Below are 16,595 nucleotides of genomic sequence, written 5' to 3'. Positions count from 1 at the left end.
GTGTGCGCAGTATATAAAAATTTATGTACATAAATTTGTGTTTTTCGCGCGCTATACCCGTGTGCACGTTTTACACGGGTGCGCGTTATCTACGTGAAAATACGGTATACCAGTCTACAAGCTAAAAGAAAGAAAATTAGCAGGTAAGAACCTAATTTCTCCTTCTGTATCGCTTGGTAGACTGGTATAATCCTTACGAATGGGATGTACCAAAGCAGTACCCATCAAGGGTGGGACCCCCGAAGGGCCGACACCAGAACACGTTCACCAAATAACGTGTCCCGATGGGTGTGACCATCCACACGGTAGTATCTGACAAAGGAATGCAGAGAAGACCAAACTGCAGCCTTGCAAATATCCACTGGAGGCACTAGAGAAGACTCAGCCCAAGAAGCTGTCTGACCCCTAGTGGAAGGAGCCTTGAGAAAGTTGGGAACAGGCTTCTTCTTCAGATGATAAGCGAAAGCAATAGTCTCCTTGATCCAGTGCACAATAGTAGCCTTAGAAGCACCATCTCCCTTACAAGGACCCGCTAGAAGGACAAAGAGATGATCTGATTTCCTGATCTCCTGGGTCCTCTGCACATAAGAGCGAAGGACCTGACTGACATCCAAATTGTGCAGCTGTCTCTGCTCAGAAGAGCCCTCCCAACAACCCAACACTGGGAGGACTACAGCTCCCTAGAAAACTCCAAGAAGGGAGCCCTACAAGAGAAAGTCTGCAGCTCAGAAAGACGTCTAGCTGAAGTAATGGCCAACAAGAAGACCACTTTAAGAGTAAGGACCTTCAAAGAGAAGACACCCAACGGTTCAAAAGGAGGGCACACCAGAACCAGAATCAGATACTAAGATGGAAAAGAGGGTCATACAGGAGGCCTGAGCAACTTGGCCGCCCGCGAGACGCGAATCAAATCAGGAATGGCAGTCAAACGCTGACCTTTCAAGAACCCCCAAAAGGCTGACAAGGTCGCAAGCTGAACCCGGAGAGAAGACCAAGCCAGTCCCTTATCTAGGCAATCCTGCAAGAACTCTAAGAAGTTAGGCAGGGAAGCGCGAAACGAGACCACTCCATGCGAATCACATCACTCCTCAAATAGACGCAAAATCCTTACATAAGCCCGAGAGGTAGAGAGCGTTGAGATCACTTTATCTGAATACCCCTTCTTACCTAGGTGACCCCTTTCAAGAGCCAAGCTCTGAGACAAAAGAGACCCCGATCGAACATTGGAATGGGACCCTGAGTTAGAAGGTCATCCAAGAGAAGCAGAGGAAGAGGATCCACCACAAGATGCCTCACCAGATCCGCGCACTACGGTCGTTGAGGCCAATCCGGAGCCATCAGAACCACGAGGCCCGGAAGGCAAATTATGCGGAGAAGAATCCTGCCCACTAATGGCCACAGAGGGAACACATACAACAGCCCCTCCGTTGGCCATGGTTGAACCAGAGCATCCAGGCCCTCAGCTTGCACAGGCCGGCCACAAGTACCACGCGCCTGGAGCACAAGGAGCACTTTTTCCCTTTAAAAGAGCTCATTGTGCTGAAAATCGCCCTAGTTGTAAAGAAAGTGTAGGTTAGTTGAGAAAAAACACAGAAAAAAAGGCAGTTATAAAGGGAAATGAGCCCTTTAGACCGGCACACCTCAGGATTTTTTTGTTATTTCTTTTTACTAAGTCAGAACAGACTCCATGGCTCTCAAAGCTGGAGGGCTGACCAATCAGGGGGCCAGGCTGCCTGCTGAGGCCCACTACAAAAATATGGGGAGGTGGAGGAAGGTGGGGGGGAGGGACCCAGCATGAGACTCGCCGGGTTTAACACCCCCGAGGTCGGACGGATCCCCAAACAGAACCCACCCAAGCTCTATCCGGCACAAAAAGGGGAACCAGGAGTCCACAAACAAAGTTCCAACAGTGCTAAGAGGGGAGCTTGAAAGCCATACCACCTGCTACCAGAGACTGAGGAAAACTGGAGTAGCAAAAGGGGCATGCTATAGTGCTATACGAGTTTGATCTCAGTCGCCATCTGCTGGTAGTAGTGAGGCATATTACCCATTCATAAGGACTATACCAGTCTACCAAGCGATACAGAATGCGTATATTAAATTTTGAACAAATAAAGGCAGTTTACCGCACACTAGCTCTAGAATGGTAGCAAAAGACAGAGAAAAAGAGCAGCACTCAAGTTTGGGAAGCCACTGTATAATGCAGACACCTCGCTTAATTCAGTTTGACCCTTTCTAAATCTTCTTTCCATGTCTTAACAATATAGTAAATGGCCATCCAAGGGTGCACAAAGATTTCACTGACCCACAATCAACAAAAAATCACAGCATGGTACAGTGAGATTCTTCCTCTTTTGATAGGTGCATGTAAAACTTCAAACTACAATTCAGTATCAGCTCCCCCCCCTCCACACACACTTGGGATCATCTCACTTGGGACACTTGGGACCATCTCCATGGTATTAACTAACCTGCCAACGTCTGGCATCAGCTCCTTTAAATCTTCCAAGGTTGGTTTATTTTTCAGCAGCTTCTTATATAAAGCCAAAGGGAAATGAAGGTCTACAATGGTAAAATTGTAAATTGCTAGGCCACAGACAACACCAATTAGGTGGAACAAATCACTGTCTTCAAAAGTCTAAGAATGAAAAAAATGAGACAATACACACATTACTTATTCCAGCATTTAATACGTTTCATTGCAAAATTGTTGAAAATTTTAGCATTAAAATCAAGCAAACTGAAGGCCTAATAAAGTAAAGTTGCTTACCTATAATAGGTGTTCTCTAACAATGCTATCCTAAGCAGCCAGAGTCTAACAGATATAAAAATATAGTAAGTGTTTTCTAGAGCAGGACACAAAGCATGTGAAGGACTTCCCGCTTCAGCACCATAGCATGGGACCACCTCAATTCTGTACAGAGCTAGTATTAGAAGCAGCTGACTCCTTATGGAGAGGGGTGGATTTTGTAAAGACTGATAACCTGCTTGAGGTAAGCAACTTTGCTTTCTCCAAAGACAAGCAAAATATGTAGACTTTACAAGTGGGAATTCCTAATTGTAGGTAGCTTTAAAAAAATATACAGAATGCCAACAGGCAACAAAATATGTTTTGCTGGCAACATGCCCTATCTGTACATTTTCTCTCTCTTTCTTTAAAGAAAGCACCCTGAAAATTAAAAAAAGACCCTGGGAGAATATTGTTGGTTAAGATGGAGTTCATCCTTTTGGAACAAGTGCCCTCTTTCCCAGAAGGTTGCCCAGTTCCTAACAAATCTAAATCCCTCACCCCTGTATCATAGTCTCAACCACAAATTGAGACTTCGGAGCTCTGCCTCTTGGGTCCTGTGCATGGAACTGGGAATATTTCTGAAAATGTTACCATGGAGGATCTGGATTTCAGCCTTCTACCTAAGAGCCTAAATTTGGCTTTCAGAACCTCTTTCCCACATTTTCCTATGTCATTGGTACTATATATACCAAGACACTGGCCCCCTCCCCAGCACTAGCTAAAATCCTATCTAAATGACGTGTGAGGTCCGCCACATTCGCACCAGGCAGGCAAGTGACCAGGCAATCCTCACGCCCACTAGCCACCCAGCTATCTATATGTCTAATGATCGAATCACCAACTACAACAGCTGTCCTAACCCTTCCCTCCTGGGCAGAAGCCCCTGGAGACACATCCTCGATTGTTACACTTTATTGAACAGTGGGAACATAAGCACCCTTTCTCCACCAGTAATTTATATTTGGATTTAGCTTATAGCTTTTCATTGGTAACTGATTTACAATTGGGTACAGATATTTCCCTCTCTAGCCCTAAGTTTGTTTCTGAGGTAATGGAGGGTGAAGTATTTTGCCCAAGGTCACAACAAACATCAGTGGGAGAAACAGGATTTGAACCCTAACTTCCCTGGTTTTCAGCACACTGCTCATTAGCAATTTTCTTAGTTCTGGGTTAGGTTACCAAGAATACCACATTTCTTAACAGATTTTAAAATGTTATTTATGCTTTTTAAAAAACATACTGTAGCTGTTTAGTAGTTTCCTGACTGTTGTTCTACTTGCATCAAATCTTTTCCAAGAAAATCATAGCTTATTGTACTCCAGTACGTGTTTTGTGAATTATACCTTATCAGAAAACCAGATGAGTCTGGATTCTTCATAGTACTGGAACATTCCATATTTAGGATCCAGAAGCTCTCTCATGATCAACAAGAAAAATTCCTTGCGCAAACCGCCAGCATCAACAGCTTCTTCCCCTACAAAAATCACCTGAAGAGTGCATTTAAAATTAACTCTCAACATTAATAATAAATCTATGTATATTATAACTATGACAATGAAAGAAATTAAATGGCTTTACTGCATATAGGTGAGAAAAATTCTAAGAATACTGGGCTCAATTTTCAGTCGGTAGCAGGCAGCATGGTTAACTGCTGTCGCTGGTGCTAACCCCAGATATTCAATGTCGGGCTGTATCCTGCAACTGGCACTGAATATCCAGTTTCAGGTTTGTCCACAACTTAACCAATTAAGCTGATATTCAGCACTATCAGTTAAGTGCTTAGTGGTTAAACATAGGCCTACTATTTATGTGCTAAACTTAGCTGGGTTAGCGCTGAATATTCACATTTAACCTGCTAAGTCAAGTAGAAGTCAGTTAGTGGTTAGCTATTAAGTGCTAATATTCAGCAGAGATAACCAGCTAACTCATGATGAATATTAGCAGCCAAGCGCTATTCCTGGTCGGTTAAATAGCATTGCATATTGGAGGGGGAGTGGGAAAGTAAAAATACATCACACGTTTACAGCTGTGATATCTGTATACTGGTATATGCAGTCTGTGTGTCCTGGATGGGTAACAAGGCAACATTGTGATCAAATTGGGATAATGAGCAAGCACACTTTGAAGTGGAATTCTGAAACTGACTGTACATACAATGGTAAAAGTTATATACTGTACCTTGAGTGGTTTCTTGTAATCTATATTTTTGGTTTTTCGAAGGACTTCCATGGCATCTCCTACAATATTTTCTCTGCGCACTATCAGAATTAAACAAGGGTTTACAGATTCAAAAACTGGTAAAAAAATAGATGTGAAATTCTGTCTGTGGGCTTGATCAACAGCCATCTAGAAGAAAAGCAAATTTTAAAAAAATCTAGTTTTACTATGCATAAATGTTACTGAATATCAAATGATTTTTCTTATATCAAATAATTTTTATTGTAGTTTGAAGAATTAGAAAACAGTAAATCATGCAATATATTCATATTTCCATCAACTAGAATTTGGACATACACATATACTAATATAAAGGCAAACATATGCAGAAAATCAAAGTATTCATCAAAGCCCAAGGAATCAACAGTCAAACTAATGAAGGCAGACAAGTCCTGGAAAACATACATGGCAGGATCTTGAAGTTTTATGGATTCAGAGGATCATGTCTTTTGCAGGATTAACTCCTTGTCCACATGTTTTGTAAAGCACACAATAATATCTTGAGTTTCAAGTTTATGTTAATTTGATGTATCGCTTATTTAGATTTACTAAGCGAGATACAACATTAATAAAAAATATAAACATATATTTAGATATACCATTTAAAATTTAAAAATGATGGGTTAGACCAACAGACTTACAGACTAATCAATACAAAAGGTAAAAAGGGACAGAACTAAAATTCAATGCTTTAAAGTACAGAGGAGAACCACAAATGGAAAGAACATTAGGGAGACCTGTTATTTTGTGATATGGGGTTCCTAGGAATCGATGCGCTTGCTTGAGATTTGTTTGGGAACAGTGTCAGTGCCGGAAATCTGCTGATAGGCTTTGCACTATTTGTGCAATGTTTTATTGACTGGTGATCTCTGGAACTCCCCTGAAATGAGTACTCCTCCCACAATTTTCAAGGATACCAATTTCATCTGCCAACTCATTGTGTTGTACATGTAGATGGTCACATTTCAAGTGGTTATTGGCTCTCCTTTCTCTTTTGATCTGGACCGGACAGAATTCATCCGAGAGTCCTAAAAGAACTGAAATTTGAAATTGAAGAACTATTGCAAAAACTTGCCAACCTGTCAATCAAAACAGGACAGATACCGGACGACTGGAAGATAGCGAACGTCACGCCAATATTTAAAAAAGGATCGAGAGGAGTACCAGGCAAGTCTCAAGTCTGTCCCTGGAAAGATGGTTGAGGCGCTGATCAAAGATAGTATAGTCCGGCACCTAGACACACACGACCTGATGAGAGCCAGTAAATATGGGTTCAGGAAAGGGAAATCATGTTTGACGAACCTACTTCAATTTTTTGAGACAGTGAACAGACAAATTGATAGTGGAGAACCGGTGGATATTGTATACTTGGACTTTCAGAAAGCTTTCGACAAGGTTCCACATGGAAGACTTCTCAGGAAACTACAAGGCCATTGAATAGAGGGAGATATACTAAGACGGATAGGCAAATGGCTAGAGAACAGAAAACAGAGAGTGGTCATAAATGGGAAGTTCTCATAATGGGAAAAAGTGCCTAGCGGTGTACCCCAGGGCTCAGTACTTGGACCCATCTTATTTAATATTTTCATAAATGACCTAGAAGAAGGAACATCCAGTGAAATCATCAAGTTTGCAGACGACACAAAGCTATGCCGGGCAATCAGATCGCAGAAGGACAGCGAGGAACTCCAGAGCGACTTGAATCAATTGGAGAAGTGGGCAGATAAATGGCAGATGAAATTTAATGTGGAAAAATGCAAAGTGATACATTTAGGCAGAAAAAACAAAGAACACAAGTATAGTATATCAGGTGTAACTCTGGGAAAGACCGAACAGGAAAAGGACCTGGGTGTACTGATAGTTAGGACCCTGAAACCATCAGCGGTGAAGAAAGCAAATAGAATGCTAGGCATGATAAACAAGGGAATTACGAGTAGATCAGAGAAAGTTATAATACCGCTCTACAGAGCCATGGTCAGACCGCACCTGGAATACTGCGTCCAGCATTGGTCTCCATACCTAAAGAAGGATATAAAACTGCTAGAGAGGGTGCAGAGACGAGCAACGAAGCTAGTGAAAGGTATGGAGAACCTGGACTATGAGGAACGACTTAAGAGACTGGGGTTGTTCTCCCTTGAGAAGAGGAGACTGCGAGGAGAACTGATCAAGACTTTAAAAATACTGAAAGGATTCGACAAAATAGAGCAGGGGAAGCAGTTATTTACAATGTCCAATGTGACACGGACAAGAGGACATAAACTGAAGCTGAGGGCGGACAGGTCCAGGACGAATATCAGGAAGTTCTGTTTCACGCAGCGAGTGGTGGACACCTGGAATGTTTTCCCAGAGGAAGTAATTGCAGAATCCACCGTTCTAGGATTTAAGGGTAAACTAAATGCACATCTCCTTAAGAGTGGCATAGAGTGATACGGGTAAGGGTAAATTAGATGCACATCTCCCTTGAGAAGCATACAGTGATATGGGGACTAAAACTAGGCTAGGGTACACCTGGTGGGGCCTCCGCGTGTGCGGATCACCGGACTTGATGGACCCAGGGTCTGATCCAGAGATAGCAATTCTTATGGTCTCCAAGGTTCTCATGCAGACACCCAGATGCTTCATATCACTGTGCAAATGTTCAATCTTACCAGACGCATTTGTGCATATTTCTTTGGGTGACTTCTGAAGATTGCTAAAAAACCGTTTCATTTCCCGACTAAAGGAGCTGCTGTTCATGTGCCTCAACTGACATGTTGCCTAAGTTGGAAACAGCCTCACATGTCAGCTTAGCCGGCCACAAAGTAGAGTCACTCCTGAGTCTCTAGAATTGCCATAGTTCCTTTACATCAGTCTGCTTGATTGTTAATCATATATTGTGATTAACAACACGGACAGGGCAAAAGATGCAATTGATCTGTCTTGATGGATGAGTATATGCTGTAACTATTTTGTTGAGTGGCGTAAAAAAGCTTTGGCATTAAGTGGCCATTTAGGAGCCTGACATCACTTCCTCTCCCATTAATCAGTTTCTATACATATCCTTTATTTACCAATTGGGCTATTATGTTTTTCCCAACAACATTTACTATTGTACCTTCCCACCTTCAAATTTGTTTGTGCTCAGACAACCTGATTTGCTGTTCTGGCCTCTTCACTCTAGAATACTGTTCCTGTTGAATTTAATCTAGAAAGCACAGTTACTTACCTGTAACAGGTGTTATCCAAGGACAGCAGGCAGATAGTCTCACATGTGGGTGGCATTATCCATGGAGCCCGATACGGACAGTATAAAAATGTACTGTCACTTTAAAAAAATTTTCAAAGTCTTGAGACTGCCTGTGTTGTGCATGCACTGGTGCTTTCCTGCCCAACATTGGCTCGCAGGACCATTAGTTCAGTAAAAAAGCTAAAAGGCCAACTAGGAGAGGTGGGAGGGTTGTGAGAATATCTGCCTGCTGTCCTTGGATAAGAAGGCAGCATATTCTCTCATGTAGGACTCCCTAACTGCCAGGATCATAATTGGTTGGAGTAAAGTTGGCATTTAAATAGAGAATAAATTTTGCAGAACTGCTTGGTCAAACCGACTATCCCATCTGGAATGATTTTCCAAACAGTAGTGGGATGTGAAGGTATGAACTGAGGACCAAATGGCTGCTTTACATATGTCCTCATTGGAGTGGCACGTAGATGGGCTATTGAAGTTTCCATTGCTCTTACTTTATGTGCAGTGACACGAGCTTCCAGCATCAGCCCAGCCTGAGCATAACAGGAGGAGATACAGTCAGCTAACCATGTGAAGATAGTTCTCTTGGTGATAGGGGCTCCAAGTCTATTAAGATTGAAAGACAAAAACAGTTGAGTAGAAGTTCTATAAGGCTTGGTCCAAACTAAGTAATAAGCTAGTGTACGTTTATAGTCCAATGTGTGGAGTGCAGCTTCACCAGGGTGAGTGTGTGGTTTTGGTAAGAAGACAGGAAGAACTATGGACTGGTTCAGATGAAATTCTGAGATGGCCTTCAGGAGGAACTTCGGATGAATATGAAAAACTACCCTATCGTGGTAGAACGTTGTATAAGGTGGATCTGATACAAGTGCTTGAAGTTCACTGACTCGACGAGCAGATATGATGCAAACTAAAATTATTACTTTCTAAGTGAGATGTTTGAGAGATGAAGATGCAAATGGTTCAAAGGGAGGCTTCATCAGGGTTGAACGTATAACATTAAGATCCCAAGCAACTGGAGGAAGCATGAATGGTGGGTTTGGTATGAAGACCTTTCATGAATCTGGCAACTATAAGGTGTGCTAATAAAAGGTTATTTGGTTTTTTTTTTTAAATCGAGAAGGGTATGAAAAGCTGTAATAGCACTGAGATGAACTCTAACTGAAGTAGTTTTGAGACCAGAGTCAAAGAGGTATAGGAGGTAGTCCAAAATCAATAAGAGAGGACAAGTGATTGGATCTAACATATTTGTATTACACCAGTGTGTGAAGCAAGTCCACTTAAAACGATAACAGCGTTATGTGGAAGGCTTTCTAGAAGCATCAATGATGGCTGATACTGGCGCTGACAGTGGAAAAGCATCTACCTCTTGGGAGAGAGATACCATGCTGTGAGTGCTAACGAACGTAGTTTAGGATGGAGTAGAGAACCTTCATTCTGTATCAGCAATGTTAGAAAGTTTGGAAGTGCAATGGGTTCCTGTACTCTGTACTGCAGGAGAAGAGAGAACCATGGTGCTATGAGTATTATAGTGGTTTAATCTTGGCGAAGTTTGAGTATAGTTTTCCCAAGTAGAAGAACTGGAGGATAAGCATAAAGAAAGGTATCTTGCTAGTCGCAGAGAAAAGCATCAGATCCAGACTGGAAGCTTGTAGTTGGGAGGGGAGGGGAAAAACACAAATACATCAACTTGTGGAGTTTCACAAGCTTTGAATATTTGGCATAGAGCAGTTGAACTGAGTGACCACCCATGAGGTTGTAGGAGTCTGCTCAGTCTGTTCGCCTAGATATTCTGCTTTCCTGCTAGATAAACTGCTTTGAGGAATATGTTTCAAGGTATCGCCCAGGACCAAATTTGAATTGCTTCCTGACAAAGCAGGCGAGATCTTGTGCCTCACTGTTTGTTAACGTAGTACATGGCTATTTGGTTGTCTGTTCGGAAAAGCACTAGAATGAGAAGGCAATCCTGGAATGTGGGTAGAGCATTCCGGATTGCTCAGAGCTCGAAGGTGATTTATGTGGAGTGTTCTTTCGAGGGTACTCCTTGTTCTGAAGAGGTGCTGAGTTATTAAGCGGAAGAAAAACTCTATTGAAATATCTTACCTGCTAGTATTTATACTTGGGAAAAGGTGCAAGTACTTCTGCAACCACAGTATGACAGGGAAGCATCGTGTAACCAAAGCTGTTGCTCAGGTTATAACTTCTGTCTGTTTACAGACAGAAAATGTTACCCAAGCAAAGGGAGTGGTTCCATGTGCAAGTTGTCTTCAGTTTGAATCCATCACGATAGAAGTAAATGAACTGAGGCCAGGATTCTCAAAAACCCGCATTAAAAAGCGATGGTCTGCTAATGCAGCCATTTTGATAGCGAATCTAAAAAAGCGAGACATTCTCAAAATATCACGCGTCCTAAACAGAATTTGGGCCCAAGTGTTTTATTTATGAGATTTTGTGAATAAGTAGGAATATGGTCAGCAGAAGTTTTCATTAGATATAAAATGTATTGTTTAAATACATTGTATGTTGACTGTAAACTGCTTAGAATTGTAAGTGGTATATAAATTTTTTAAATAAATAATTAAAATTGATATGGGAAGGCACAAAAAAGGGAAAAAAAGTAGCACAACTGGAGAGACTCCAATGACACACGTCTTCTTAGCTCCACGGAAAACTAAGAACTGATGGACCTGCGAGCGAATGTCAGTCGGGAAGGAACTTGTGCATGTACAGTACAGGCAGTCTTGAAACTTCTAGGAAGTTAAAGTGACAGCACACTTACACTGTCCGTACCGGGCTCCGTGGATTACATCACTCATCTGTGAAAATATGCTGCCTTCTTGATCTGGGATAAAATAATCCTCTTAGTTTGCTGATTCTACCTTACAATTAAAAGAAGTACAAACAATTATTACTACTATTTATTATTTCTATAGCACTAAAAGGCGTACACAATGCTGTACATTTACATTTAACATGTAATAGATGGTCCCCTCTCAGAAGAGCTTACAATCTAATTTAGACAGACAGGACATATAGAGGGTTGGGAGTTTCTTGCAAACGGGCTTGCACTGTGGGGAAGAGCGGCAGAAAGCAGGAGAGTCGGGGCGAGCAGGCAGGAGAGATCAGGGCAGGTGTGTTCGGGACAGGCAGGCAGGCTCATTCGGGGCTGCAGGAGATGGGGCTGACAGGTTAGAAAGCAGGACGGCAGAAGGCAGAGCAGTCGCAAAGAGCTTCAGCGACTGGTCCTGAGCAGTAATTTTTGCGAGCCTAGTCAGATCGAAAAAAAGTTTAGTGACTTGCGTCCCTGCCTACTTTGCATGCAGTTCCCCTCATTTGCATGCACACACCAGAAGCGGATTGCTACACAGGTTTGTGAATACTGCAAGAGGGAAATCTGGTTGCTAAGGGCTCGCAAACCAATCGGTACACGATCGGTTTGCTTAGTGAATCTAGCCCAATGAACACTGTGTTCACAGCATTCTTATCTCTAGTCAAGTCTGGCAAGAGGCAAGAATCAAATCTGGGATTTTCCCAATGGCAGCACACCATGCTGCTACTAACCCCCTCTTTTACAAAGGTGTGTTAGCCATTTTAGTGCGTGCTAAATGCTAACGCGTCCATAGACTAGCATGCATGTGTTAGCATTTGGCGCGCGCTAAAATGCTTAGTGCACCTTCTTAAAAGGACCCCTAAGTTACCAAGCTGACCCTCAAATATTATTTTATCAATTTTAAAAAATACTTAGGAAGAACTTAGTTTATGGAAACAGTTCCAACAGAAGCATTAAATTATAAAAGTCAAATTAAAGTTTAACCTGCATCTGCAAAACAGCATCAGTCTGCAACAGTGTCGTCTTTGCTTGTGCATCAAAAACAAATGGATATGTGCAAATTGTAATTGGAACATCTGCTGCCTGCAAGAAGAAAGCTCCAAGTTGACATTCACAATAGCAAAAAATTACAGGTCCAATCATAGTAGCCAAGAAAATATTTCAACTGCTGGATTTAAAGTGTTAATTAAATGTTCATTTTAAACTAACATTCAGGCACATGTGTTTGAAATTGCACATCATTGATGAATCTACTCTATAGGCACTATGGCGTTCAGTAAAACATACTGCTGTTTCGAGTCTTATCAGATTCTCATGTAGGCATCACACTAATAAAAGTACAGCTTACAAACAGTAGGAACCAACAAGCCAGACTTGGCAAATACCAATGGAGACCTTTAACTAAGGTACACAAAAAAATGGTCTTAGCGTACTTTTATGTGGGTTTCCCCCACGCACTAAGGTAATTTTTACTGCAGTCGCAAAAATGATCTCTCTCTATTTCTTGTATTAAGGTCATGCGATAATGTTGCCATTAGCGTGTGTCCATTAAACAAAATTAGTACTTGTGTACTACTTTCTGTCAACTATTTTATAGGCGGTAAGGGTTCACAAGCTATTCCTGCATTATTCAGTTAGTATGCAGTAATATAGCTGTGCTAATGGCTTTGCGCAGGAACGTCCACTCTCTACCCCACCAGACATGTCCCCTCAAAAAACAAGTTTTGTTTTTTAATTTAGTGTATACACATTTGGCATTTACTGCAGGATGCTTAAGTATGTCCCATGATATGCCATTTTAAGCTGTGCTAGGCATGCATTAGTGCCTAATGCAGGTTAGTGAAAACCCCCAATATTAGCAGACCTCTCAACAACTATCCAAAGACAGACAGAAGGCAGATGGAAAGATGAGAGATCAATAAGAAAGACTGTCTCCATTTGCCCTTTATCATTCTTTCTCTCTTTCACATCTTCTTACCTGTTCATCGTCTCCAGTTCCCAACTCTGCTCACCCTCCCAACTACTCTCCCTAAGGTATTTGAGCTAGGAGGGAGAGAAATCAGTGAAGGAAGAAAGGTGAACAGGAGGCTAAACTGTCTTATGACAAGAGGAAATGCATCAGGGGCTGAGGCAACTAACCTTGTCAGGAACGTAAAGGTTATCAGATCATCCAATACAAGGTGAATAAAACAGAACAGCAGCTGAAAATGATGCTGTAGTTAACTACAAATATTCACTTCATCATGAAAAATATGTTTCATTAATATTGTTAATAAACATCCACACAGAATCAGAAATCACATCAGCAGACAATCAACTCAGTGTCCATATTTGAATAAGAAAGTGGACTTTCCCAATCAAAAGGCTCTTAACACTGTTACAGTTTTCTAACGCATGTTTTCATCAATTCAACTTTCCAGATTTTTAAAACTATCAAATCCAACCAGTAGCTTTCATATATTCATGACTTCTTAAACAGAATTCAGTTAATATTTTTAAATATATAGCTGTTTGGTTTGAAGTCTACTTTCCCAATCAAATCTTTGGATATTGTTATGGGCATTGAATTGGTGGTAATTAATATTGCTGGCATGTATAATACTCTTTCATACTCTGCAAGCTGAGATAACTAAAATTGAACAATACATGGATAATTTTACAAAAGACTAGTTTAAACTAGTCCTTTTTTTAGAGACTGCCTTCAAAAATCTCAAATGCAGACATACATCATCTTTGGTTAATTTGTACATTAGCCCAACAAAAAATATTGCAACCTGTTTAGAAAATATCAAAGAAAAACATTGTAGATGGAAGAGCAATGAGAACAAAGTTGTATGGAAATGGAGAAATTCAAAAATATTGTAGATATGCAAAAGAAAGATATTTTCAACAAAAATATAAAGATCTCCAAGTACTGGGCAGCAAAATGTGGCTTTAACGCGTCCCTTATACAGGTCTTTCGTCTGCACTAAGGCACTTTTCCTGTGACCATAAATTGGCCGATATTCTAATTTTCCAAATGGCCACGTGCTAATTTTTCATTAAAATAATTAACTCGTAAGCCGCTACCACCTTTTATTATAGAGGCAGTAAGGGTCCCCACACTAATCAATTAGAATGCAGAAATGCCCCATGTACTAACAATTAGTGCTATCATACCCATTCTCTGCTCCTCAGAAACACTCCCTTGCAGAAAAATTACTAATTTTTTCTTTGTGCTGTGCATTTGTATGCAAGTGTCCATTTAACATGGGATGCCAGAGCACATCCCACAGTAAGCATTTTTAATCTGTTATAAGTGTGCACTAGCACTTACTGCAGTCTAGTAAAAAGACCACAGAGTCCCTTGCTGTTTAAAAAACTACACACGAAATTAAATGTACAAAACAAAGGCAGTAATTTAATCTAATCTAAACCTTAAGTTTATATACCGTATCATCTCCATGAATATGAAGCTCGACACGGTTTACAAGAACTTAAAATATAGGTAGAGAAGGAAAAGGTTTACATGAACTTATACGTAGAAGGGAAGAAAAAGGGGGGAGGATAGAATTACAATTTGGTGAAAAGCCAAGTTTTCAGTTGTTTGCGGAATAATTGGAGGGAGCCCAGATTCCGCAGCGGGATGGTGAGGTCGTTCCAAAGTCCTGTGATTTTGAAGAGAAGGGATTTTCCCAGTTTACCTGCATAGTGAATGCCGAGTAGAGAGGGGAAGGCTAGTTTATACCTTTGGGCGGTTCTGGAGGAGTCGGGACTTGAGGAGTTGTAAGATAGTGGGATAAGGGGAGGAAGGATGCCGTGAATGATCTTAAAAGCCAGGCAGGAACATTTGAAATGGATTCTGGAGATCATTGGGAGCCAATGAAGTTTGGCAAGGAGTGGGGAGACATGGTCAGATTTGCGTTTTGTAAAGATCAATTTGGCTGCAGTATTCTGGATTAGCTGGAGTTTTTGAAGACTTTTTTTTTGATAGGCTTAAGTAGATGGCATTGCAGTAATCTAGTTTGGAGAGGATGATGGATTGGACAAGGACGGCAAAATGTTGTTGGCGGAAGTAGGATCTTACTTTTCTAAGCATCTGGAGGCTGAAAAAGCATGATTTTGCCAAGGAGTTGAGGTGGTCATTGAGGGAGAGAGAAGAATCGATAATGATGCCAAGGACCTTGCTTGGGAACTCAAACTGCAGTGCATCACCTGAGGGTAACGCGAAGAGGGAATGCAGGTGTTCTAATTTTGGACCGAGCCAGTGTAATTTGATTTTGATTCATTTAGTTTCATCTGTACCGAGAGGGACCAGGAGCGGATTCTCATTATGCAAGCTGTAATGTTCTTGTGGAGGTTGGTGAGGTTCTGGTCTGTCTCGAGGAGGACAAGGATGTCATCAGCGTATGTGTAGATTGTTTCTAGGGGGGATAGTTGAAGGAGTTTCAGGGAGGACATATAGATGTTAAAGAGAATAGGGGATAGGGGTGATCCCTGAGGGACACCGCAAGATGGTGTCCAAGGAGTGGACATGGTGCCATTTGTATAGGAGCGAGAGCGTAAGAAGTTTGAGAACCACTTTAGGACGGTGGAGTCAATTTCTATCTCGGAAAGTGATAAAGTAGTATGTCGTTGTGCAGAAAGATCGAATTGTAATAGGACAGCGAATTTGTTACACGAATGTAGTTGTTGCACCTTTGAAATTAGGGAAACTAGGAGGGATTCGGTGCTGAAGCTGGGTCTAAAGAGGGAGACATTAAAGGAAGCTAAGCAGAGTACATTAGAAGTGAGAACTCTCTAACCTGATAAGAAAATAAGAGTTGCCATACTGGGACAGACTGAAGGTCCATCAAGCACAGTAGTCTGTTTCTATCAGTGGTTAACCCAGGTCACAAGTACCTGGCAAATCCCGAAGAGTAAAACAGATTTTATGCTGCCTATCCTAGGAATAAGCAGTGCATTTCCCCAAGCCATCTCAATAATGGCTTATGGTTTAGGACATTATCTAAATCATTTTTAAACCCTGCTAAGCTAACTGCTTTTACCACATTCTTTGGCAATGAATTCTAGAGTTTATACAATGAGTGAAGACAAATCACTTCAGATAACATCCCATGCGATTCTTCATCCAGGAATATTTGATTCAGTTCAATTACTATGAATGAACAAAGATGGGTTTTATTTTCATATGGGCTTTATAAAGGCAATTTTTGGAACCAGAGCTAATTTAGGCTTGCTGTGACAAAGGTTGTGAATACTTAGGTGAACAGACCTTTTGGTTTCTTATTAATTTTTTAAAAATCTATTATTGCTCTTTACATTGAAAGCATACCATATGTTGTATAGATTAATTAATAAACTCCTACTATAACGCATTTTCCTTAGCAACAGCAGCAGATGAATCCAGAGACCAATGGGATAGCACACATCTACCAGCAGACGGAGATAGAGAAACCGATTAACAGGTGGTCCTATTGGCTGGCACTCCTCCTGTATCTCCAGTATCTCCCAGCAGGTGATGGTCACTATTCAACTAGCTCCTGGATTCTGGC

The 16,595-nt window shown here is 41.2% G+C and overlaps 1 protein-coding gene across 3 annotated transcripts in view; it reads right to left on the bottom strand.

The window, feature by feature from the left end:
• Nucleotides 1-16,595, bottom strand: part of HERC4 (HECT and RLD domain containing E3 ubiquitin protein ligase 4) — a 230,565-nt gene that overhangs the window by 48,803 nt on the left and 165,167 nt on the right. For all 3 annotated transcript variants that reach the window (XR_004539287.1, XM_033942823.1, XM_033942822.1), the window contains 4 exons: nucleotides 12,046-12,144; nucleotides 4,970-5,137; nucleotides 4,135-4,278; nucleotides 2,472-2,638 (listed from right to left, as the gene is read on the bottom strand). Coding sequence is in view for 2 of the 3 variants with exons in the window: in XM_033942823.1 (XP_033798714.1) it covers nucleotides 2,472-2,638; nucleotides 4,135-4,278; nucleotides 4,970-5,137; nucleotides 12,046-12,144 (578 nt within the window). In the remaining variant the exon portion in view is untranslated. The remainder of the gene's footprint in view (nucleotides 1-2,471; nucleotides 2,639-4,134; nucleotides 4,279-4,969; nucleotides 5,138-12,045; nucleotides 12,145-16,595) is intronic.

This window comes from Geotrypetes seraphini, chromosome 4, assembly GCF_902459505.1.
Source record: "Geotrypetes seraphini chromosome 4, aGeoSer1.1, whole genome shotgun sequence".
NCBI lineage: Eukaryota > Metazoa > Chordata > Amphibia > Gymnophiona > Dermophiidae > Geotrypetes > Geotrypetes seraphini.
The sequence above is the reverse complement of the archived record's forward strand: the minus strand, read 5'-3'. Positions and strand labels throughout refer to the sequence as shown.